This window comes from Gallus gallus, chromosome 1 (assembly GCF_016699485.2).
Source record: "Gallus gallus isolate bGalGal1 chromosome 1, bGalGal1.mat.broiler.GRCg7b, whole genome shotgun sequence".
NCBI classification, from domain to species: Eukaryota; Metazoa; Chordata; class Aves; order Galliformes; family Phasianidae; genus Gallus; species Gallus gallus.
Genome location: NC_052532.1, coordinates 92192949 through 92219492, shown reverse-complemented (window position 1 = coordinate 92219492; position 26544 = coordinate 92192949). Strand labels below are relative to the sequence as shown.

Here is a 26544-nt window from a genome sequence, read left to right as displayed (position 1 = left end):
AAGCGTTTTTATAAATCACCTGGTGGAGAACAGTTACCTTAGTTATCGAGGCAACCAGAAATCAAGCTGCTCTAGCCTAGTCACAGCCACATCTTCAGAAAACAGGCTCGATATTGTATGCAGAATAACTCAGATGAAGAACGAAGAAATTAAGGAGAGACTTTCACCCCAATTGTGCATATGAATGGGAACAAGGGAACACAGGTTCAAGATAAAGCAGCTGACCAGAGAGCTCCAACAAAGGATGGACCCTTGGGCTACACGGAGAGCTCTTCAAAAGCACTCAAGAAGTCACAAGTTTGATTTAGCAAATCATGAAGTCTGTCCCTGACAGAGTACCACACCATTATAAAAAAAAAAACAATTCTACAGCAGTTCCCAACTCCAATGCGTGACAGAAGTCGGTTTGGATCATCAGAGATGCATGTTAACACTAATTCTGCCCCACTCTTTCCTGCCCCCAAAATATCCCAGGACAGGCACACTTCTCTAGGAAAATCTCACCAGGCAGGGCATATTACAAGTGAAAGTGGGCAAGAACGTTGGGAACAGGAAGCATGTATAGGTGCTGAAATTTATTCCAACTTGTGGAGCTTTTGCAGGCCAGCCACAACAGGCCTTTATAGTCTTTCATAAGGTCTTCGAGTGCTGAGCTTGCTGGAACACTGCCATTGCCTTAACCTGACCATTTTTTGCAATTATATAAACAAGAAGGTGTGTAATACTATGCTAATCAAGTTTGTTTTGGAACAGAAACACAGTTTATATTAATGCTCTTCCAAAAAGATTGTTACACAACAGCAATCTAGTAATGAAGTTGGAAAATATGGCAGCAATTATTCCATACTGGAGCTGTGAGCCTGCAGGATCATAAAACCTGCACTAGTAAAAGAAAATCCATAGATTATGATTATAACTAATTTATCAAATGTCTTTCTGTAAACAGTCTATTGCTCCAAGGACAAAAGTACTACAAAGGAGACAGACAAAGCTCTTGGCCATCACATCATCTGGAGAGCCTTTTGATTTCCAGTCATTTCCCAGAGATGGGAAAGCCACTGGAAGATTGTCACAGAACTTCTTCCCTTTCTGGGTGAAACCCACGCTCGTCAAATTCAATACCAACCTGATGTCTGGAAGTCTATCTGGATAGGGTTGGACAAGCCATTCACTGCTTCACGCCACATGCCACCACCGCCCGGAGACCAGGCAGTCACCACGCAGCGATACAGCCCAGCATCTGAAATCTGGGTCTGATACATCCTGTAGCGGAACTCATTCTCCTGGACCTTCTCCAGAACCACGCCGTCCACACGGGTCTGGTCCGTCCAGTCTTCCAGCCGCACCACTGAGTCCTGGTTCAAGGAAATTATGCGAGTGGTTCCATTGGGACTTGACTGATCTGTCAGCGGTTTCTCTGCTGTAATGAGGACAGAATAGCGGGGCGTCTTGATGTTTTTTGAAGACACTTTGCACGTCATCTCAAAGGTGTGGCCTGCCACAAAGAACGGCTTCAGTTTTACCGCCTCCACCGTCAGCGTGTAATCTGAAGAGGGAAGGAAATAAGCAGCAAGGGAAGGGTTAATAAATAGTGCAGTTATTTCTGTAGCACTTCTTAAACTGGAAGGTTACTAATAAAGTGCTTTTTCTTTTTTTTCTTTTTTTTTTTTTTTAAGAAAGATATTTATCTGAATTTATCTAAACACACACAGACATCCCCGAGTGCTACTCAACAGCAAACACACAAGTAACACAACAGCTTGGGTCAAGATGCATGGATTCAAACAAACACCAAAGCAATATGCAGCACAAAGCACGACAGAACTTCCAGGATATTTTAATTCAGGAGTAGAGAGAGTACTCAGATGAGACGAGTCAGACGAGCCCCAGTTTTGCACTGGATCTGGAAAAGCCCCATCAGCTACAAGTTACAAGGACACTGATGAAGCACACGTGACTATTGACAAAAGCTGCTACTGACTGAATCTGCAGCACTTAGTAAAGCTCCGTTATTTCTCTTTAAGAATTTAGCTTAAGAGCAACCCAGACGCATTGAGCTGAACTTGCAAAATCGTGACAAAATTGCATGACAAGAAAGTTGGTGGTAACTCGAGAAACCACCAACCCCAGCACTCTCATACACACACCTCTGTGTTGGAAGAGGTCAGCATACCTCTGCCTCCACATGTCCTTTTCACTTGATTCTTATGAATTCATCTTACTATAAGGCCATAAGAAGGCTTGACATATCCCCAGCAGTTTGGCAACAAGAACGCCAGCGTTCCACTACTCCACTTACTTCCCTTTCCTCAGCCTTCTCCAAGTCTGCGGGCTCCTCAATTCCAAGAATCCCTTAATTATGGGGTTTGGGAAAATTATACACCTAAGAGCATGGTGGCATTGTGATGAAGAGACATCCTGCACACCCAAGTTCTTGCTTAGCAAAGAAGGGCTGGGGCAGAACACACAGCTTACCACAACTGCCCATTGTAGCAGTACTGCAAGAATTGAGACCTTATTGCTCTCTATAACTACCTGAAGGGAGGTTGTGGTGAGCTGGGGGTCAGCCTCTTCTCCCGGGTGACTAGTGATAGGACGAGAGGGAATGGCTTCAAGCTGCGTCAGGGAAGATTCAGGCTGGACGTTAGGAAATACTGCTTCTCTGAAAGGGTGGTCAGGCACTGGAATGGGCTGCCCAGAGAGGTGGTGGAGTCACCGAGCCCGGTGGTGTTTAAAGAGCATTTGGATGTTGTGTTGAGGGACATGGTTTAGCAAGAACCATTGGTGACGGGCGGATGGTTGGACTGGATGATCCTATGGGTCTTTTCCAACCTTAGCGATTCGATGATTCTATGAATTGGGCCAGCCCAGCTTTCTGGACTTACTTCGCTACAGCACACTCCAACTTCCCTCCCTTACAAAAAAAAAAATGGTTGCAGGCACATTAAACAAAAGACTACAGAGGTCACCTTTACACAGGGTGTGACTTCTTAGGATAATGGAAATAAATGATAGTGAGATTGTAACGCTTTCCCCAAAGTGAACTAAATGAAATGATATTTATGCCCTCCCCACAACAGCAACAAGACACTTGTCGAGATTACATTTTGCAGGGTTCTGCCTTCAAGCAGCAGTTTTCACAATGAGTAAACACAGCCCACAAGATGAGAAACCCGGTATGACAACTTTAAATCAGTACTGCATAAAGCAGATCACAGTACAAAGCTATATAAAGAAGCAGCAGGAGCAGGGAAGGCTGAGCTGCATCTCGTGGTCTGGCTGAGCATTGAATTACTCGATGCTCCACACCAAACTCCCCTTGCACTTCCACCTGCTAAGCAGGTGGGAATTGTGTGCAATCACAACTGAAGTTGCATGTACAGGAATTCTCTGTTTCCCTGTGTGAGAACTCATCGTGCATCTGATTCTAGACTTCACGTCCATTTTTCTCTTTCTGTTTCCACGAGATTCTGATAGTACTCTCCTTTATAAAGGCAGTAGCATTTAGGAGCACAGCACAGATCAACATGCCTCATATTTTAGGAATACAGTAGACAATCGTATTTTTACCCCAAAAGCAAAAGCCCAAACAGGTAACTGTATTTCAACGCCACAAATGACTGCCTTCTAGACTTCGTAAGAAGGCTCTGGGCAAAAATCCTCCTGATACAAACATTCATTGTGCTGTTGATCTTAACATCAGAGCTGAGTCCTGGATACTGCACACTTGGTCTCATATATATGTACTTAAGACAAATGCCTCCACATGATGACAGCAGAAGAGATGTAGCTGAGAAGAGGCAGCCCTCCCATTTGGGCTCCAAATGCTGTATTTCAACTACACACAGAGCCACAGGTCAGGAAGCAGTGCACAGGGGAACAGGCCTTGTCCCCATCAAGGATGGGCCAGACTTTGTTCCCAGGTGTTCTTTCTTGGTTTCCCACTTCAGAGCAACAGAAAACACTGTTTTTACTGATTACCTTTGTTACAGAAGACAGCAGACGCGGCAGCATGAAACAGCAGCAGAAATGCCACCTGTAGAGTTAGTGTTAGAGAATACTGAGGAGTGGCAATGCAGCTGGAGAACAGCGGTCGAATTCAAAGGGCTTAGGAATTAAGAGGTGAACGAAGAACTGGCAGAGATCCTTCTGGAAGACCTTGCAACAGACTCTCCTACCTTTATAAAAACCCATTCATCCTTAGGCTGGATGAATACTACAGAAGGTAGAGGCAGATTCTCTTATCTAAAAACATACAAACCCCAAACAACAACAGAAGAAAAAGACAAAAACAAAACAGCATCCACAGCCTGAGATATCTCCTCAAATCTTCTGAGAACTGCCAAGAAAGTAATTGTCCATGTCTTGACCACTGCCATACATGCCTGTCCCTTAGCACAAACACACACAACATCCTGTGCAGGGTCCCACCTCTAACTCAAACAGTGAAAGATCGACAAAGCACGCCCTGCCCATCACCCACAGGAGGCTGCATTCTGCACAGCTTGCATCAGAAAGCTCCAGGGGAACAGATCCTAAGTAAACCATCTCCGAAGCTTATAACCAGTTTGGGAGCTAATCCAAGACAGCGGGCTAGCAGCACAAATCCTAGCCAAACGGTTCAGATCAAATTTGAGTAATAAACAGTACTTTGGAGCATGGCAGCACACGCTTCGCCTTCCATCACCGGCCGCTCCACGCAGATAATCCACACTAATTCTCTTGTTGAGCCCTGCAACGAAGTGTGTGCTTGGCTTCAAGTGTGCTGCCAGGGTAATGACAGAAAACAGTTCTAACCTAATTGAAGCGAGCCAAACTGCTAGTGAAACCTTGCAGCTAAAGGGCAAGGAGACCACAGGAAACAACAATCACCTTCCCTGTCCTCCGCTGACTCCAGTCTGAAAAGAAGCACAGCACCACAACTGGCAGTAATCTCAGAGACTAATGTCTTGTCAGCAGCGTCAAGTAACACCATCTCAATATTCGTAAAGGCTTTTTCATCCCCCAGCGCACTAACTAGATGGAAAGTACAGGGAACGCAACAGACATTAAGGTAATGACAGTTTTGCCTTTGTAGGAGAAGGAGGCTGCACAACACCCCGAGGTACAATTGTGGCTCCAGTAGCTCAGATACCAGGAGCTCTGCAAATACAGCCGGCACACTGCAGCCTCCACCACGGCCTGATAAATGTATACGCCAGGCAACTGCTCTCCTCACTGCTGCACACACACAGCTGTGCCACTTCTTTGCCTAACAGGAGGAGTCCAGCCGCTCCTGACTGGTGCTCGTACCCCTTGCTTAGTGCACTTGTTCGTTCCTAGATCCAAACAGGCACCCAATGTGGCAATGTGGTGCCATGGGTATGGGAATTCCTTTGCTCAAAAGAAACTGTGTGTGTGTACTGTGCAGTGTGTACTGTACACAAGCAATTGCAAAAAGAGAGTGGAAGGAACATTTACCTGTTCTCCTTTCAAAGGAATTGCTGAAAGATGAGGATGTCCTTGTTCTGCACTAAACATAATGGAGAGTGCCAAGCAAACATTTAGGACAAGTAACATTGTGTTACATACAATTACTTTGTAAATTGAAGACAGAAGTATTAACAAAACCCCAAACAACAGTATCTTTGGGATATGGAGTTCCAATTAAGAGATAATGTTCCTTGCAAAGGCTTTCATGCAGATCCAGAGCTGACAACACTGCTTTAAGAAAATTCTGCATTCCCTTGCAAGCAGCAACTTTGTTTCACATGTTGGCAGTACTTGCACTCAAACTGATAAATTCTTTCTTAATTACCAAACTTCCGTGTCCAAAATAATCTACAGAACCAAACAAAAAAGATTTCCTCTCTTCCTTTACAAGTATAGATTCCAATACGTATGTGAGCTAAAAACAATGCTGTAATTCACGTTATCCACTTTTGAGGTGAGATGAAGATGCTTTCTTCTTACCTTTGGTGAGGGACAGAGGGTAAAAGAAAAAGGCAAAGAAACAGAAACGAGACAGAGCGTGTCAAAAACAGTGGTGATGTATGATAGTGGTTGGCTGCATTTGCAAAGCTGAATAAGCAGAAAGACACATGAGCATTATTGGTCCCAACAGAATAGAATAGAAAAAGAGGATAAAAAGCCTCAAGTGCAAACAGGCAAGCATACCATTTATTATAAAACATGAGGAAAAGGGACTTTGACATCTCCATTTGACATTTACATCTCAAGAAAAGGCCTCCTTATCCTGAACACCCCTCATTACTGACCGTCTCACAGCTGCAACAACATTATTTTGTCTTTCTCAAAAACTCGAGAGTGCCTTTTCCAAATTGGGATCACGCTAAAAGTCTCCTCCCTCTATTTCCCCTTCCCCCAGCACTGCTCTGAAGTTAGTACAGACAATGCAAATAATGAAAGAGTTGGAAGGGAAGCTTCTACGTAGGCACAAGCTATCCAAGGAAGAGGCAAATTTTGGTTCTCTCCTTAGGCAAACACATGGGAGCCTGTCTGCTTGCTTTTATAAGCACTGGGAGCAGTTAGGGACTCAAATCACCAGAGATACTTATCAAAACAACAGACAGAGAGCAGAGGCAGCAGCAGATTAACTCCTTCGTAGCTTCGTAGTTACTGGCTACAGCACAAGGCTAACGGCCCAGCCTGGAACTCACAGGATCAGGCTAATGCAGGGAATGCAAAAGAAGGCATCTGCAGTCGGACTGCTGAAAAGTGGGGGTATGGAAGGGAAGCAGGGGAAATCAAATCTAAATATTTCCCCCTCTACAAACATACAACATGTTTTCTCAGGAGGGAAAGGGTGTCTGTATAGGATTTTGGCTTTCACATCATAAATCCCCCAACTCCAAGTTTCGCTAACAAATGTACTTTTCAGCTTGGGGACTATAACATTTGATTCGTGATGCAAAATTAGCAGAGATTTTGGAACAAAACCAGGAACAAGGGAACGTTCACACCTGTCATGGTTTGTTTTCCCACAAGAATGTCAACACAGGCTGAGACTTTTCAACTCCAGCTGGTTTCTCTAGCTGCTTCGAAGGATACGATCCATTACGCATGCATGCACATGCACACACACACAGTGCTATGGCATATTTGAACTAATTGTGACCAGTACTCAGCATCTATGAGAGATCTCATTCCTGCTAGAGAATTCTATCGGGGCAAATTCAGCTTAGCTAAGCACCAAGATTTTGCCAAAGATGCTACATCCTAAGCTCTCCTATTTCTTCCTTCCCCATCTAACAGACTCCTCTCATATGACTTCATGCTTAAGCCAAAAGGCTAATTGCACTCACTTTAAACTAGCATTAAGTGATTCAGGTACCTTCATTTAGATCCTAAGAAACGCTCCCAAAGAGCAAGTTTAAATACTGATCTGAGGTAGCTCATTCCTGCCTAAAAAGGGCCAAGATCCAAACAATGCACTTATTTCTTTCTTTATTAATTTATTTTATTTTTATGCTCTGATACTACTATGGCCACAAACTTCTTCAAAAGTGCTGTCTAAACATGTGCTTGTAAATATAAGGTGGAAGAGAGGGAAAGCAAACTCCCACAATCAAATTGGCAACCAAAGAAGACAAGGTGAGTGATATTCCTCTTTTCAACCCGCATCACTCTGTTGCTAGCAATGAGATGTATCCTAGTGAGACTGAAACACTATGAATCACGATAGCGAGCAGTGACCCCAGCATCACTGACAGATACTACCTGCCACAATGACAGCCTAGTTCCTGCAAGTCTCTGTGCAGTTTGATGTATCTGTTTTGTGCTTCCTCTTCAAACTGTTGCATAAAACCAGTTCATGCTGCTAAGTATTTACCTCCAAAAACAGAAGCCTTTACACAAGCCAATAGGATTTTTTCTTCTTCACAACAAGGAGCTATATTCCTAAAGCCCGTTAGCAGGCCTTCTGGCTGATGGACCTACTCAAGAGAAAAATATCTTAGCTGCCCAGGTCTTCCAGTGAATAGGTGCAAGGTTCCTACCTTGTGTAGCCCATAAAATGGGGACAGAGGCAGAAGTCACATCTTTGATCTTTACCCAGTTGTTGTTGCGGTGCCGACTCCATGCAGAGATGACACAGAAATAATCCCCTCTGTCATTTTCTGAAGTCCACTGGATCCGTAAACTGAAGGTGTCGACAGCCTTTTTGGAGAAGATTATTTCCCCATTTTGAGTCCTCTCTCTGCTCCTGTCCCCAAGCAGCAGAGTCCAGTCTGCATCCATCGTGGCCAGGAGCTTCTCTACCACCACATCGTCACTGAGCAAGTGCTGCCTGTAGTACCAGGAGACGGAGAAGCGGATGTCTGCTTCGGTGTCCTGTACGTTTGTGATCCTGCACTCCAGCTCCGTGGGGTCATCGGAAAACTTGGGTGTTTTGGAAGCATTCAGAAACACCTCATAATCTGGATCTGCAGGAGAAAAGAAACAGAAGTGAGAAGCCGCAAGCAGAAAGCCGCAAAGCTTAATATTGAGTAAGATACTGCTAACATCCAGTCTGTGACAGCACCTGAGATAAAGGCCGAGTGCCAAAACTCACATTTTTCTTATAAGGCCTGGGAATTGGGAATGTGGACTCCAGCTCTCAGACATGTACTGGTCTGAAGTAAGCCTCTCTGGGCCTGCATTTCCAAGCAGGATCTTCTGCCTCATATGTTTAGTCAGACCATTTCAGAAAAATCAGGACAAAGTGATCTTATCGAGTAAAATCATTCCCCCTTCTTCAGGCCCTGAGAAGCCACAGTCTGGATGCAGACCAGGTCTTTTCAGACCTCCAGTCATCTCTGCCTAAAGGCCTGCACTATAACGCTGCAAGGCTGGAAACGCTTAAGCTTGAAAAGGTGCACCTGAAATGCATGGGTTAAAAAAAAAAGGGGAGGGGGATGTGTTGTATTTAAATCCAAAATCGCTGGCTGTCCAAAGCCCTGAGGAGATAAGGCAGCCACATGACCAGTTTCTCTCGGACTATACAGATAGTGAAGAAAAAAGATTACGGCAAAGACCTCTCGCCACAAAAGAAATGCATGCTTATTTACTAGTATGAGAATATCTGTCTCTCTTGCTGTCTACTATTATTCAGAAAAAAGACCAGCCTTCCAACTGCTCAGCCAATACCGATCACATGGATTTGATAATATAAGTGCATTCAGTGCTCTGTATTTATTTCTTGCTTTATGCTGTTCTTGGCATTTGGCCCTCCCAGAAACAATTAACTGAAGCTATAATTGGGACAAAGAAGGCAGTCCAAGGCTAAAACTTAGACTTAGCTCACCAGCAAGCCAACATAATAAAACATCTTAATAGACCTGCTGCACTAATGTGCGTGCACATGCACTTCTGGACTTCAGATGCAAACAACAGGAGCAATTCTACTCAAGCAACCTGGTGCTGCTATGCCCATTTGAAGAAAGGACCTCCACCCGTTAAGTGCTACGCACGCAGGCATGCAGTGTCCTTGCATCGAGCAAGAACAAGGACACCCATACAGACTGGACACTGGAGTATATAAATCACTGACTTTCTGCAGCACTGAGTAACACAAAAGCTCGAAAGTACTGTTTACCTAAGTCCATAGTACTTACAACTGGTAGCAGTACAGTAAAGCTATATCAGCATATACTTTGGCATTCTGTGAAACTCTTCTGACTATGCACCTCTGACCATTAGCTTACTTAGTATTTATTAGGATGCCTGCTGAAACTTACCGTACACTAGTTCATTATTCACTATAAAGCAAACATCAGCACAGATTTGTGCAGATTCTCAGTATAAGTAATACAAAAGGAAAAACTTACACAATTCCTCTGCTACAACCAAGTCATAGACCATTAATGGTGGTCAAACTCCATTTTTGGTTTAAGTAAATCCCTATAGATCCTACTGCTACATTGCCCTTCCTGTCTCACTCACAAAAGACTATACTTCTCCAAGGCCTCATGATACATTGCCCACACTCTGCAGCTTTCTTATCCTCCCCACTTCTCCTTCCTTACCAAAAAAGAACGCAGTCAAGATCAATTAACATTTTCACAGCAACAAAGATGAAGAAAGCAGAAACTCTTCCCAAGTTCGGAATACAGGAGGGAAAAAGCTGCAAGAAACTCAAGTTCTTTGATAATCACTTCAGGTAGCTTTATTTGCAGGGAGGGAAAGGACCGCTAAGCAGAGGGTTTGGGATTTGACACCACTCCAGATAGGCGCTTCACCCTGACAGACATTCAAGCAGAGGATTTAGAAAGAATAAAAGGCTGGCTGGATAAACCTCATTCCTCTGCTCTGTCAGCTGTCAAAGAGCAGCCTCACTGACAGTTCAACGACTTAATACCCCAGCAGCTCTTAACTTCCATAAAGAGGAGGAGTTGGTGAATTCTGGATGCAGCTGAGAACCTCAAACACTGAAAAATTATTCTACTTCCCTTACCCTAGCAACCAAGCACCTGCTGAATAATAGTTTTTATTTTCTCCTGTCCCCAGATAACACCCAATTGGAACTGAAAGAGTAAGGAATAGTTGCACATGCACCAGCAATACAATACAGTATGCAAATATGCAGCATACCTGTACCTGCATGAGCATGGGGAAGGCGAGAGCACTCACAGCTGGTATGCATAATTTGAATGGCTGAATGAAAATGGGAAACGAAGACCGACAGCACTTGTGCACTTCTAGCACACATTACAAGTATGCAAGAAAGAGGCACGGCTATATTGTTCTGTACAATGCTAAAATGCAAAATGTGAAGTCATTGTTACTGGTATCCAATCTTGTTTTATTTCTGAAAACCAGACTTCAGAGTAGGCCCTTCTCGTACACTGACCCCAACCCTATTCTGTGTTCTCACACTGGAGCAGCCCACCTTCGTAACTTGATGGTACCATCAGCCTCTGGTTACAAGAGGCTTCAAACAGGTACGTGGTGAGAGTTTTGGCACAGATAATTGCATCCAGCGAAAGCTGCTGGGAACATCAAGTGTGACAGCTCTGCCAGTTTTCCTCCAGTTCACATCCAGGTTCATTCATGCTTTCAATACAAGCAATACTTTGAAGCAGGTGGAAATGCCTCGCCTACAACACTTTGCAGCACCATCCCGAGTTGCACTGCTTCCAAATTGAAGTTATGCTCTCTTCATGAGTAAACTAGGAGATAGGTCTAGATATTTCAGCCTACCTATTCTATCTCTACAAAGATGGGCTTTTTAGGAGTTTTCCCAGAGTTTGATTTTTGCTCCCAAGCTACTTTGCTTGCAAGCATTATTTCCTTCTCTGGAGACACTCAAGAAGTGCCTGGATGCTTTCCTGGGTAAACTACTGTAGGGAAGCTGCATTAGCAGGAGGCTGGACTCAATGATCTCCAGAGGTCACTTCCCACCCCTACAATTCTGGGATATTTGCATAAAGAGAGATGGTCAGAATTTAACGTTCAGCAGGGATAGAGTAAAGTAAAAACTTCATTGCCTTTAGCATATATATGTCCCCCTGGATCTCCAAAACACATTATTCTCAGGACAGAGGTGTAGGAAAAGATGCTGTCAGCTTCTTCTTGTAATTCAGGTAGATCAGACAAGCTTGTTGAACCTCTGACCTCCAGTTTCTGTTCCTTGTTCAGTTTAAATTCAGGAAGTCTTAAGTGAAAAATAAATGCTACAAACAGCCCCACCTAGCCGGTCCCTTGAAAAAAAAACAACCACCAAAAAAAAAAGGACATTGAGGAAAATCTGTTTTAATGACCACTATGCTAATCAACAGTTCCAGAATTATGTTAGTTCTTAGTCAGGTCTGCCTCACTCACTCACAATAATCAATAGCTAGCACGGCCTACTAAAATGAACTTGTCTCTTGAAGAAAGAAAATAAAGCAGTATAAAATCCTGCCCCATCCAAAATCCATCAGCAGGATGTGGTCTGTCTCTAGTGATAAAACAAACAAAAAGCCAAACAACTTTGGAAGCTATTAGAGACCATTATGAAGTTTGCATTATAAATAATTTTTATAGCATATGAGTCACAAAAATCATGGGAATCACCCGATACCACTCTGTTTGGAACTCTGAGAGAATGCCTGCTGCTGTGTCAGAACCCTACTGACGGTGTGAGGGAGCTGAAAGGGGACAACATGACACCAGGGGCAGATTTAGCCCTTGGTAAACAAGATAGGCTCTTAAGTTCTGCTTCCCAGTTGCAGCCTGTTCAGTGACGTCAGAAAATGGGTTGTGGGGGTGGGATATGCAGTTAGAGATCTTAAAACCCTACTATATACAAACCCCAAACTCCACGGAATGGATCAGTATGTTTTCATATGTGAGAGATAGATTTAGGTGATAAATGCAAATGTGATAAAAATGAAGTGTGAAAGCAAAAATCACTCACCTAATGCTGTCACCACCACACTGACTGGTGCAGACGTCCTCTCAACCACTTTATGCCAGCTCCCATTGTGCAGAGGCACCCAGACGGCTGCTTGGCAAAAATAGTACCCAGAGTCTTCCACATCCACATCACGCACCAACAGGCGATAGGAGTTCCTATCTACGTGGCTCAGACTGATAAGAGTTGAATCACTGACAACAGAATCATGGTCCATGCTCAACAAAACCTGAGCATCTGACAAGGTATCATCGGGTGTCTCAGAGAAATACCACGTCACCTCGGCTTGGAAAATACCACTCCTGTCTGTTGTGATGTTGCAGGTAAGATCCAGGGAGTCTCTTTCAGTTACAGACAGATTGCTTGTTGAGATGAGCACATCTAGAGCTTGGAAAAGAAGAGACAAAAATTCAAACAAAAAAATAAAACACTATTTTCATTACTATGAGTCTACTGTAAATTATCCAGTCTTTCACTGTTACAGAAGCATCTCAAGTAACTCAGTAACCCTACCTTCAAGCATCCACTGGCTGTTGAGTTGCATTGGTTATTACATGCAAAAAAACTAGATTAATCAAGAAATGATGTTTGATAAGTGTGAGAAGACAAAGGGAGACAGAAGAGGATTTATATATCTCAACAGTAACTGGTTCATGAAGGGTTTGTCCCAGTCACATAATATATACACCACCTTCACATAGCAGGAAAACAAAGGATTTCTCATTCTCACAGGGGGTTGAAGTGTTTTGGGACTATCTCTCAGAAAAGAAAACATTCACTGGAATCACAAGAAACTATATTAGAACTCAACCTATATCTGCTGAAATGGTTTTGAGCTCACTGAGGAGAACAGATTTAGATGTTCAGCAGCTATGGCCACATGTTGAAGTTCTGAATGACCACTGGTGTGTTGCAGAAGCAAGAAAGGGAAGCAAACAAAAGGCAGCAATAATGACTTATATTGCTAATTCACAGCTTAATGCTGTGACCAACATACTCCAGAGACTTTGAAACAATGCCAACAGCTACTTAAAAACAGTTAAAAAAAAGAGTTTAACAAACTCTTCTCATGGCTACTGACTATTTTTAATATACACAGCACGCATGGTCAGCCTTCAAATGGGGCCCTCTACATTCTGTAGGTTACTAAGCTGACCATAGCTTTGTTAAAAAAAAAAAAAGTCATAGGATGAAAGTGTCAAGACTAGGAATAGAAAACCTAGTGGTAAGCCAGGGAGTGCTGCAGGTGCTCTTTGTAAACCTCAGTGCAAATCATTTACAAATTACCTGGCCCCCTGTATGGGAACTGTTGAGTCACGGCCTGAACCACTGATTGATCACCTGGGGAAAGGACTGGGTCACCCCTGAGAGTACAGGTGAAGGCAATTCAGCTGTGAGAATGGAAGGGGTGGAGCCTGGCTGCACCTCTCTTAGACATCACTTAAGGGCTGACTGCCACTGGGGAACAATCTTTCTGGAGATCTATCCCTCTTTGGTAGAGCTTTCCCCAGTGAAACTAGAATCTTCTGATATGGGTAAGCAATCTTCCCTTCCATTATAGCACCTTTCTATCGTGCCAATCCTTTGTCATTACACCTCTGCTGAAACACCTTTTCCCATCATATTGATCTGTCCAATTGCTACACCCCACCTTTTAACTTGCTATTTAACTTGCATTCTATGTTGTCCAAAGATTAGATTTGGATCTCAGAGCAGCATCGCCTCCACAGCATGTAACGCACCTGTTCTTCAAACATCTCAACCAAAGCCAGCAGAATGGGCTGCTACAGAAGCAGCTGTTCTCAGTAGTTACATGACTCCTACCTTAAACAGACAGCTAACAGCAGATCAGGGATTTACATGTAAAACCATGTTGTAAGCGCATAATACATACCCACCTGTAAAAGCTTTCTAGGATGATCACCAGGAATGAAAGACAGCATACAAACATCGGAGCCAAACTGAGTTATGAGCAGCCACAACTACTGCCATCAAAACCAAGCAGTGCTCATCTCACTGCTCACCACCTGATAGTGCAGAAAGCCAAGTCTCCTATCTAATGAGCGTCTTATTGAGACTTCCCTCACTAGGACTGGAAACAGTAGGAAAGCGTAATTAATTTAATAGACTAATGCCAGAATATAAATTAAGACTCCTCTGCAAGAATAAGAACAGCATTTCAGCATGGAGAGCTTCTGTCTTCATGCACTAGTCACAGGCATTCAAAACCTGGTGGTATAACCATGGAGAGGGAATCTGAGAGAGTTTACTGAAACGTGCATTCTCAAGGCTCCTTTTTTGGTTACAGAAGCACGTAAAGGACTCACGCTTAAGGTTACATCCCTGCTGTGCAAGGCACTATTAAAAAAAGACATACAAAAACAAAGTCAGGCTCAAAGGTCATGATTTAAGGAGATGAATGCATTGGGAAGGCAGTTAGAGTACCAGCAGCAAAAAACAGTTACAAAAGTAAGCTATGCTACTTATACAAGTAATTAGACAACAGTCTTTGCATTACTTTTTTTTTAAAAAAAAGCCTTTTTTTTTATTTCTACAAATTCAATCCTAGAATTTACAGCAGTTAAGAAGGAACAGGAAAGCCAGAAAGCTTTCATGCCTCTGACAAAGTTCCAGTGCTGCCAATTACTGAGCTGAAAATGAAGGCCAAAAAAATCCAAGCCAAACAGGAAAAAGAAAACCAAAATACACAAACACTAAAAACCTGCCCCATTAGTCACTGCTAGCTGTGGCTTCAATAGATAGTGTTTAATCAGTGTCTGAAAACAGGATGAGGATGGCCAGAACACTCTCCACAAGTGCGACTAAATAGATGCTTACAGCTCTTAATTAGCAACCCCTGGCTCAGCAGATACTACCTGCAAGATCTTACTGCGTAACACACATCTTGAAAAGAAGGGGCAGATTGAGCTTGTGAAATTGGACAGGACAAGTTCCACCAGGATGCTAAAACTACAGTCAAATGAGCTAGTCAAAATTCAGCAGTTCTGAGTTTTCCCTACAACGTTTGCAAGACTACAAAAACGAAAATATATCTTTATTGTATGAACACTTGAAAATACTGTCATAACCTCCTATTTCTGACGGACTGCTGTTGCTTGTTTTTCCACCTATTGAATGACAAGACGCATTACCTCTCATTTTCCCCCTGCATCTAGCAGCAGTAATGCTAATGCAATTAAGCGCTTAGTACGTCTCCTCCTGAAACCTATATAGACAGAGATATCTGGATATCCTCAGCTCATGTATTTTTGTCTCTTAACTCAAGCATGCAATGATGTGATTAACAGGGCCACGACAACGCAGTGGTGCAATCAGCCCAGTGATCCAGTGTTAGGTGATAGAAATCACTGGATAATTTGTCCTTTAAAATTATCATTGCCTTTCTCCTTCCTCCCAGACTTTCTATTTTGTTTTAATACATAACATTCACATCTGTCACTGAGTCACAATCCACTTTTATAGGGGAAGCACAGCTGTTTAGTGCTATCAGACCACCCGACATCAACCAGAGCATAGAGGGTAGGTCTGGGGTGTTGAGCAGTTAAATACAATGTTATCTAAGAAACATAGAGAACAGAGGAAGCCTAAGATAAAAATCTCAGTCTAGGCATGTAAGAGATTCCAGTCAATTCTTCCATGTCATCATCCTCACTGCCCCCCAAAATAAAAGCTAGCAAAATCATGCCAAGAATTTGATATCAACTCAGATGTAAACAGGCCAGCTACACAAACAGCACCAAGCCCTCCTGAAGGGTGAGCTCATTCAGTCCAGCTTATGCAATTTCTACTCTCAAAAGTATTACATTCTGGATGCAGCACTGCTTCAGTTGGAAGCTATGATCCCAACCCACCAGTAGCACTCACCGGTCCGTTGGATTTCCACACTTGCTATCTCCACGCTCTTCTCCTGAATCTTCTGCCATAAGCTGTCTGCCCCCCTCACCCACTCGCTCACAAGACACCTGTAGACACCCCCATCCACTGATGAGGCCTGGGACACAGACAATTGGTATGTGTCATTTGCTCCTGTGTCCAAGCGGATATCTCCATTACGGTAGCGCTCTTCATAGCCAAGGCCGGGTCGGAATTTGCCTTCATGAGTTAAAGACAGGATGTCCTGCCAAGACAATCCACTTTTGATCTGCCAAGTCACATGTAGGTGAGTGTGCTCTGGTGAGGTGGTGATTGCTGAGCAGCGTAACTTGAAGGAGTCACCCTCAGACAGCTTGAGAGATGTTGAGGAGCGTGCTTTTGATCCACTCACCGACAAGCCATCAGAAATCACTATTAAAAAAAGAAAAGAGAACACAAGCACCGTAAAACAGAAGCAAGGAGAGAGCACCTATTCTGACACAAGGCACCAAAACTATGGGAGGACACCATGTCTCCAATCATTTCTTCTTCCATACAAGTATTTTCCCAGAACAAGGAAATTCAGCTGAAAATTCATTAGTGATCCACTTTAAACAAGCCAAGGCAAGCATTGAACTTCATTTACCCTCCTTCACACCACAGCTTCTCATCCAAGCAGTATCATTCAAGTTATTCCCATCCAGAAACATATTGATTTTCATGAGAATAAAAGATTTAACGCTAGGAATTAAAAATAAATACATACAAATTTCCCCATTTATTGCTTAAGAATTCTAAATGACAGAGCAAGGCTAGGACATGACTGCAGGAACAACATGCTAAAGAGGAAAGGGAAGATTACAATCTTCATATAGACAGATTCCTAGATGATGCTATAAATAAGAGAGAACACAAGCTGTGTTTTCACCTGAAGTTAGCCCCTCCATCAAGAGGCTTAGTAACCAAAAGTATTTGCAGACATCTTAAGAAAACCCAATGCTTAGCTTTCCCATGGAAAGGGAGGGAAAGGGGGAGAAGAGGGGGGAAAAAGGGGCATTACATGCCATCACTACTACTGTAATTCCCAATTTTGGATTTTGCCTTTTGGAGAACTCAATAGAAAAAAAAAAAAATCACAGTGCTCATAAGCAAATGAAGTTCAATGTTATTAGAAGTACACCTATAATCAATATCAAAAACAAACTTAGAGCACACCTCACTCTTCAGAAATACCTTTCACTTGGACCTCAGCATCATAATTTCCCTGAACGGTGGCATCAGTGCTGGGCGTGGAGCATTTGTATATCCCTTGGTCAGTTGGCTGGATGTTTCTAATCACGAGTTCCACAGCATCGTTGCTACTCCGTCTCAGTTTGATATCCCCGTGGCCCACACGTTTTTGGTACTCCTCAGAGGTGAATGTAGAATCCCAGGTACTCACTATCCTCAAGAAGTCAGTCGCCCGGGAGAACTCCCAGTCAAAGTTCTGTTCGCTTGGTCCATCGTAGTCACTAACGCTGCAAGGGATCACCACCTCTGTACCCACGACTCGAATAAGAGGGCCTTTGGGCACCCTCACAATACGTCCTCTGCAGAAAGCTACATTGGAGTATAAAGAGAGAGAAAGCAGACAGTTAACAAAAGAATTACCAGCTTAGGTTTTGACCAAAAAAGGGCAATACAGAATAAGGTTGGGCACACTCCTCAAAAAGCTGAAACTACTAAGAGCAATCTTTCCTATTAATACTTAATCTCATTGGAACAGTAGCCCTAAAAGCATCATTTTTAGTGTGGGCAACCTTTATTTCATGGCTTATTTAGTAAGGAATTACCAATTTCAACAGGTAGTACTTGAACAAACTTCTGAAACCACGCTTGTTTCCAACACACACTTCATCTTTGGTGGAAGTCTCAGAACATGGGAGCAGGAACAGAGTATGCTCCCCCCAGAGCACAGGAAAACATGGGGCTCAGCCTGTTTCCATCTAACTAGACAGGGACTGTCTAAGTAAAAGGACAGGAGAGCAATGGCAGTGCTCTGCAGAGGGATGGCAAGGCAATGTGTTATGTCTCAGGCAAAAGTATGAATTGCTTAAATTAGCCAGAAGACCTGGCAAAGAAACGGAAGGAGACTCTTCTGGTCCATTTGGCTCTGTGCTCAAATGACAACCCCAGCAGCTGGGCATGGATTTTGGTGGGTTCTCACTTCCCCAAAGAGCTGCTTTGATTCATAGTTCCAGCCACAGAAACTTTTTCAGCGAAGAGAGGGATGCTACCTAACCCCAATCTCTAAAAAGGAACAACAAAATTCTTACGACATCCCACTAGCTCCATATCCACAACTAAATATTTTAGCAGTATAGCAGAACAGAAGCCAGAACACCGATCTTGCTAAAACCAAGTAGACCACCTTAGAGACATCAAGAGCAGTTGGACCACTAGGTTGACCTGGGATATGACTCAGGCAAAATCAAGTTTAAACAAACAGCCCACACACGTGTCCAGTAACTCACAACTGCTCCAGTTCACCAGCCACACTGGGAAAGCCACCAGCTAGCAACATGAACACTGATATACGCAACGAGCCTTCCCTTTGTATCTCTTGCTGTATTCAGTACCTCAAGACTGTACTCTAGAGTGGCTCAGAGCCATCATGCCAGTAGGAATCCCAGGTTGAACCAAGGACTGACACTGTCTTTACCTCTGCACATATATCCTATATGTGATATCCATATATCACATGTCCTATAAGGACAGGTAACTCCCAGCACACTCTTTGCTCTTCAGGCTGTTCATATGTACAGGCTCACTCCTATAAGTTCGCCTTCCTGGTTGCTGTGGTGTTCTGACACTGTACATACTCCTTCATTACACTAACCCCAGTCTGCATTAAAAACAGATCTTTTACTCACTTATACCCTTCCCAAAAAACTGTTACATACCACATCAAATGATGGACTAGTCTTAATAGGGAAGCTGGACTTCTCTGCATCTTCCCAGTGTGAACAGGAAAGGAAAAATCTCAACTAGCTACATCTTGTTCTCGATCACAGGTGCTTACAGGCACATCTCTAAACACAAGCACCATATATCAAAATCCAGAATACAGAAAAATAATCAAGAAAAGAAAAGATAGCTGAGAGGCTCCAGTCACTGTATTTCTCACCAGGCCTTATGTTCTAGCTCCATTCAGTCCTTCAGCTTGTCATTTTACAGCAAGCAAGAACAACAGGTAAGCTTTGAAGCACTGCCTGATACCCACAGTGGCTCTGACCAGACCAGTGCAAGAAGTCAGCTCAGGATCCTGACTGAGGGCATTGCTCTTAAACACTGTCTTCTCCCTTGAAAATACTCTCTGGTGACACTAAAACAAGCAGACAACACAGTTCTGCATGCGCCTTCAGCTGCAGACCCACTTACTGTGCACTGCACTAATCCAATCTAGAGGTGACAAAAGCACAGCTAATGCGGCAAGGGCAACACATTTGTCTTTGAGATTAGCACAGACAGCTCTGTTTTTCTTCCTTCCAAGTTCACTAAAGACTCTTTGACATTAAATGAAGGTAGGGGTGATTAGCATCTTTCTAAGAGGAGGGAGGCACAAGGGAAAGATAGAAGGCACAGGGGCTTGTAAGGCACAGAGACAGCATCACAAGCTAAGAGGATATGAACTTAATGCAGAGCAGCTGCTGCGCTCTGAGTGCCTACAGGTAAGGAGGAGTGCGCACAGGATGGATACTCCAGGGATGAGCTGCCATTCGAGGTGACTCAGGAGGCTCAGGATCTAGCAAGCCGTGAATCCAGGGCTCTGCTTTTTGTCCTGCAGCAATCGACAGAAGAGCGTCCCTAGCTGCTAAACAAGTGTTATGTTCTTCACCGTGCATTAGAGATTAACATTTCATGTACGTGCAGCAGAAGGCACTGAGCTACGGGCACCAACCTTGGCAAGAGGTAAGCTCTATTTTGCTCTGGCAGATAAACGGGAGCTTTCACAAATATTTTGTTCTTGCAGTGCCCCGTGTTAGAATCACAAACCCCCGCCTCCATCTTCCCAGAGCAAAGTTCAGCTCTTCTGAAATCTTATGAGATCTTCACACTCTGTAAATTTATTGGGAACATTTATTTTCCATGACACCTAATACATTTCAATGTTAATATAAGGTGACACGTTCTTAATGAATTCATTTGAATACCATTTAACTGTAGAAACAGATGGAGCAGGACAGAAGAGTGTATACATTAGCGACAAAGCCCAACAGAACACAAACAATTTAGTATGGTGGTCTTTATGATACTGAAAAAAAAAAGAGATGTGTATTTAGTAGGAGCTCGATAACTGCATTGATATCATCGACTGCAATTGCGGACATCCAATCTGTCTGAGTACAAGATTAATTGCTTAAATGCCTAACTATTTTTATAGTTACCAGATCACTGGATGAAGTAGCAAGGAACTACTTTCCAAAACAAAAGGTAAAGTATGTATCAAGATACAACAATAAACAGGGGACTGACATATCAATAATATAGAAGCAAGACACTCCAAACACAGCCTATGCAGTTTCAAGCTAGTGTTTTTTCCTTACCAACGTTGCATGAAGTACTTAAACTAATTTATCCCGTCACCAAGATGCAACACCTCATTGCTGTCATTACATGAAACCCTTTCAAAGAAGAGAGGTATGGAAAGTTTTTAGGATAGCCAAGAAAACAAAGCAGCAGAATCACGCAGGACCTGCAGAACAACTGTTCTGTTCAAACTTTGAACAAGCACCAGCTCCTCAGGAGAAGAGCTAGTGGGGCTTTCCTCCTGCATTAGGGACATTATCATTGATAAAGAAAGTCTCCTAGGAGCCTCATCATCACACTGATTACGTATCTTCATATCATTTATGAAAGAACATGACAAGAAGTAATCTGTGGAGCTGCTCACAAGACTGGGACGGTATTCTTACTGCAAAGAACACAATTCTGCTTCAGTGCTCTCTTATACAAGGTGCTGCCTCCAGCCCACACTAGACAGCTCTGCCTAATAAGAAACCTTGTTCTCTTGGCAGCCCAGAGAAGGAGGTCGACTTTCTACATCCTCCTTCCAAAGGAAAATGCAACGTGACATGCAGTAGGAAGCCAATTAAAGCCAAAAAAGTAAGAGCTGAAGCTCAGTAAATTGGCTCAGACGAAGAACGAGTCTCACATAGTCCAGTTCCTCCACCAAGGCAGTCACAAGAGATGTAACGACAACGTTGCTGATGCCTTTCATCCTAAAGGCATCTCAGAAGAGCCTTCCAAACAAAAGGTTGTTTCATTTGCCAACTAAATATTACCATATCCTGGAAGGAAATACAGCAACCCTTTCAAACTCACAACAGTTTATGACAGGACAAAATGCCACAGGCAACTCTGCAAATGGTGGTAATGATTTTTCCTCTGGGAACTCCTCCATTTATTTTCCATCTAGGTACCACTTTGCTGCAGCCCTGTCCAAAGGAGGCAGTTGAGCAAGGACAACCCTTCTTGTGCCATACTGGAGATTGAGAGATGGATTTCCCACCATGAATAGCTGCACCTCCTGCATCCCGTTTCAAGCAAAATGCCTGGTGTCCCACTGCTGTACCACACCGCTTAACTACAGTGTTTGGGAAGTCATCTTCCAGAATGGAAGGAAAAGGAAAAAAAAAAAGATTTTTTTTTTGCATTGTTTTTGTCCCACCCCAGAGACACGTCCACACTAATCCTCTTCCTCTGTTCTGAGAAGAGTTGCTCAGTCCCCCAGCAGGAGGCACTCAGCAACGTTTCCTAGCCAGCAGCCAGGTACAGGGCAGGCAGCATGCCATGCTTCTCCAGGGAAGGAAAACCAAGGCGTACCAGCAGGAGAGATTATAATCCTGATCACCAATCTCCCCCTTCTCTCCTTGCCTTCCCTCCCAGTTTTAATTATCATCAGACAGCTGCACATCAAGAATGCCATATGTGACTAGCTAGGAGACAGAAAGAAGGAAATACAACTACATTTACAATGTCTGAACACCTTTCAATGCTGTTAACACAATATATTATGTATTTAAGTATATAACATGGTCTTCCTAGAAGTCGCACATTTACATAAACAGTATGATGCTTTGAGATTACCCCCACGCACACATTTTTAAATGCCACCAATTAAATCTTCTATCCTACGTTGTTTACGTAGAAGAGAAACAGACAGAGGGAGATCAAGGAGAATACGAGAAATTGTATTTTTTTAAGCTACCAGAAATTCAGCTAACTATTGAAATTTCTTTACTGGTCTTAGAAATAAATAAGTGAGATCTCTTACCATCCCTGCATAATGTGCACCAACATCACACTCTTCTTTCCAGTGCAAAGCGACACACAGTAGGGGTTGGGATCTATTCTAGATATACCGTAGGCTCTTGCTCTCTTCCTACTCCTTCCAGATTACAAAATTTAGATCATCCTAATCAGCAGACGCAACCTGTCCCTTACAGCCAAACAGACTGCACTGGGAAGGAACAAAGGGCTCCTGTAAGAGACACCAATTCTATCCCTGCTGTCTAAGCCATAATCACTGTACTAGCCTATCTGAAGCAGACAGAACTCTGTACTTTGCAGTGCAACAGTGCTGTTACACCTCCCTGACTCCAATACTCTCTACCTAAAAAAGGACCGGTAGACCTTTATGGCTTGAAAGATCCGCAGTGCATCATCTGAACATATCAGAGAAGAGCGAATGAAAGAGTTCATGAGAGAGACATTTACACTGTTCTTTCCCGGGCGGCTGGGATTCTTTTTTTAGATAATGGAGAGCTCTTATCAAAAGGAATTAGCTTGGGTGTAATTGCTTAAAACCCATTATCTCTATCAGGATGAAGAAACGCATACTGCATCTTAAGTGAAGCCTCAGAAATGCTATCAAACTGCAAGGCTGTCGGATTCTCTAATCTCCGTGCCATCTGAGAGATCTCAGGAAAGTCACATCTCCAGCACTGGGTGAAAAAGTGAATACCTTCACAGCTGGGCTCCACCTCTATCTATACCACATGGATTAAGATTCACAGGAAAGGATTAAAATAACATCTCCCGCAGCACAGTAATGACCTGCTGTTTTTTCCATTCACCCCACCTTTCCCCCAAGAAAAGCGATTTCAAATGCACCTAAGCAAACCTCAAGGCTTTCACTGAGACACAGTTCCCAGTTATCCTACGGTGCATCGCTCCACTTCCAAAAATCCTTCTGCACAGCTGCATTAAATGTTTGCTGCCTTATTTGCCTAGTTACCTAGGCTCTAGCTGTCATCAACAGAGAGGAGCGCTTCAGTAAACTTTCTGTTTATAGTCAGAGTCTAGGGAGACAGCCAACTGAATTCAACAGAAAAAAAAACCCAAAACAGATCTTCCATGTCCCCCTACCTCTTTATTTTTTACCGTTCTTAATACACTCCAGACATACAAAGCACTCCGTTACAGTGGGCCAGATGAACATTCAGTGAATGAGGCCTGACTTTTCTGCCCAGCCTGAGTGTCAGGATGATGTTCCTTTGGGTAAACACAAAGTAATTGGAAAGTCCAGATCTGGAAAGAGCAGTCAAAAGGCGTTATCTAAAAAGTCAGAGACAGGAAGAAAACAGTACTCCACCATAAAAAAAAAAAAAATACACTACATTTACTATCTGCACTGGTCAAAGAGATCTACTTTAGAAAATCTTAACTGAATCACAAGAAGAAAAGCCTCTTTCCTCTGCCCCGTCACTGCTATAGCAACTGCCTCTCTGGACAGTGCCTGTTCAGATGATCAATCTCATGGTTATCAGGAATAAAGCATCTTACCCTTCTTCCTCTCCTCCCTTTTGAAGACCATCAGACTGGCATCTCGCTCACCCAGGCAAACAACCCACTCCATTCTCTGTTTGTCAAAATGAGCCACAGGAATTTTCCCTAAGTGTGTCTGCAACTATTTCTGCTACAACATAAGTAGAAGGAACCATAACCTACGTTAGAAACCAGTAAAGCAGAAAACAGGTTGCATGTATGATACAACCACAGAATTGTTAAGGTTGGAAAAGACCACTAAGATCACCCAGTTTGACTATCAACTCAACCCCACCATGCCCACTGACCAAGTTCCTCAGTGCCCCCTCTCCACGGCTCTTGAACACCTCCAGGGATGGTGACTCCACCACCTCCCTGGGCAGCCTGTGCCAATGCCTCACCACTCTTTCTGAGAAGAGGCATTTCCAAATATCCAACCTGAACCTCCTCTGGTGCAACTTGAGGCCATTACTTCTCATCGTGTCACTAATTCAACAGAGCTATGGTTTGCAGCAGACAGCCCAGATCCCAAAGTGCAGTGCTCCTTCCCAGTCACAAGGATAGGTATGCTATGGGAGCGCAGGGGAAGAAGGAAGACATATAAACCTTTCCCAGTTACATAAATCAAAAGGCTGGGTTGATAAACTGAGCACCCTAAGTGGGCAGAAAACTGTGGCACCACCGGTCCCAACAGAAACACCTAACAGGCAGAGATAATACTGAAGACTGTGTTTTAAGTTCTTCTGGATGTCAAACAACCGTATCACATATGATCTCTATTTCCTTTCCCTATCGTTGACTGACAGTTGAAGATAAAAGGCTAAAGATAATGAAGCATTTTTGACAAGTCTCCAAAGTGCAGCTGGGAGCAAAGGGGGAATGAGAGAAAAAAAGAAATGAGGTGCAAGAGTCAACACGCTGCTTCTTCCTGTACCTCACCTGAAAGACCAGCCCCTGCTACTGATCTTCATTGACTTTTCTCCAAACATTCTCACATAACTCCACTTTTGCCCTAACCTGCCAGAGCGCTTCGTTTAGGCTACCCGGTGACAACAGACCCAAAAAGCGCAGGGACTCTGTAACCGGTATTTAAACTGCCACACCAGACAGGTGATTTTCTGCTGTTCTGCTTCAGAAGCAAATTGTGTTGAGAGAGCAGAAGTTCAGTAAGTTAAATTTTAAGAAAAAAAAAGTTGACAAAGCAGTAAAGCCCACAAGTGAAAGCTGAAGAGCCGGCAGAGCTGGCAGCGAGGCTGCAAAAATGTGCAGAAATGCCATTTCAAAAATATCTCCACGTTTTCTTTTGTGGGGAAGAAGGTCATGGGAAAAAAAATATATGTATGAATTCAAATTCAAAAGGATTGCATACATTTGCCAGTATTAAAGAAGTCCTCAAACTGGAATATACAGAATTAAAATTAATACTGTTCTCCAACATCATTAACTTATCTGTTATCTTAGATCTTTCCCAAAGCAGTGGGAACCAAGCAGAGCAGCCCAAATCCATTTGCTCTATACTGTAATTTCCTCTGGGCAGAGACCAACCATCCTCTTTGCTCTGTGTGGAATGCAGCACATCTCTGGTATTGAACTGAGCCTTCTTTGGATTTAATTGAGAAAACAATCAGTCTAGAATAAATGATTTCTACATTTGCATTAAGTGAAATCACACTGAGCGTGAAAATCCAACAAGACAAAAAATCTAAATCTAAGATAAGACCGTGTTAAACTATAAAAGCTAATAAATTTTTTAACCGGCATGATTTTAAACATAACATGGCACATAGAAAAGATGGGAAAACTGTACAACTAGGAAAATGCATTTATGTCAAAAGACTTTTTAAAAGATGCACATATTGTGTTCAAGACCTGGTTGGAGGGGGCCCTGGGCAACCTGGACTAATACCAGATCTGGAGGTTAGTGGCCCTGCATGTGGCAAGTGGGTTGGAACTCAATGACCCTTAGGGTTCCTTCCAGCCCAAGCCATTCTATGATTCTATAAATCTGTGAAACACATTGCCATATAATTTCACAAAATGTTCATTTTAAAAGGGAAATCTTAGAATACGCCTGGCTCCCCTCTCCCCAAAACAATCTCTACTATTATCACCTCTTTTCTTTCCAAAGCAGCAGATACTGGTTTTTAATGGTGTGAAGCAGGTCTTCTTTTTTTCAGTTATCTTTACTGCTAGGTAATATCCAAAACCATTAACCATGTTTTCAGATATAAGTACTAAATCCAGCACGAAGGCTTTTACTTTTCATTCATTAAAAACAAACAAAAACAAACAGCACAATAGCTTCTGTTTGCTATACCTGCTCAAATTCAGTGGTCCTGGCCCACCTCAATTCAATCCCACAATTCATCTATATCAGATGAAATCCTCTCTAAAGACAAGTGAAGCCTAAAGGGGATTGGCAGAGGAGTTAAAAAGAGCCACACGCATACTTTAATAATTCAGACATGAGCTGCCTTACGCATTACTTC

General features: G+C 43.1%; 1 protein-coding gene across 2 annotated transcripts in view; it reads right to left on the bottom strand.

Annotated features, from left to right (window-relative positions):
• PTGFRN (prostaglandin F2 receptor inhibitor) overlaps positions 1 to 26544 on the bottom strand; it is a 65796-nt gene that overhangs the window by 20645 nt on the left and 18607 nt on the right. For both annotated transcript variants that reach the window (XM_416660.8, XM_040664455.2), the window contains exons 2-6: positions 17480 to 17845; positions 16259 to 16678; positions 12377 to 12760; positions 7998 to 8423; positions 1127 to 1546 (exon numbers count right to left, since the gene is read on the bottom strand). In XM_416660.8, the coding sequence (XP_416660.5) occupies positions 1127 to 1546; positions 7998 to 8423; positions 12377 to 12760; positions 16259 to 16678; positions 17480 to 17845 (2016 nt within the window). The remainder of the gene's footprint in view (positions 1 to 1126; positions 1547 to 7997; positions 8424 to 12376; positions 12761 to 16258; positions 16679 to 17479; positions 17846 to 26544) is intronic.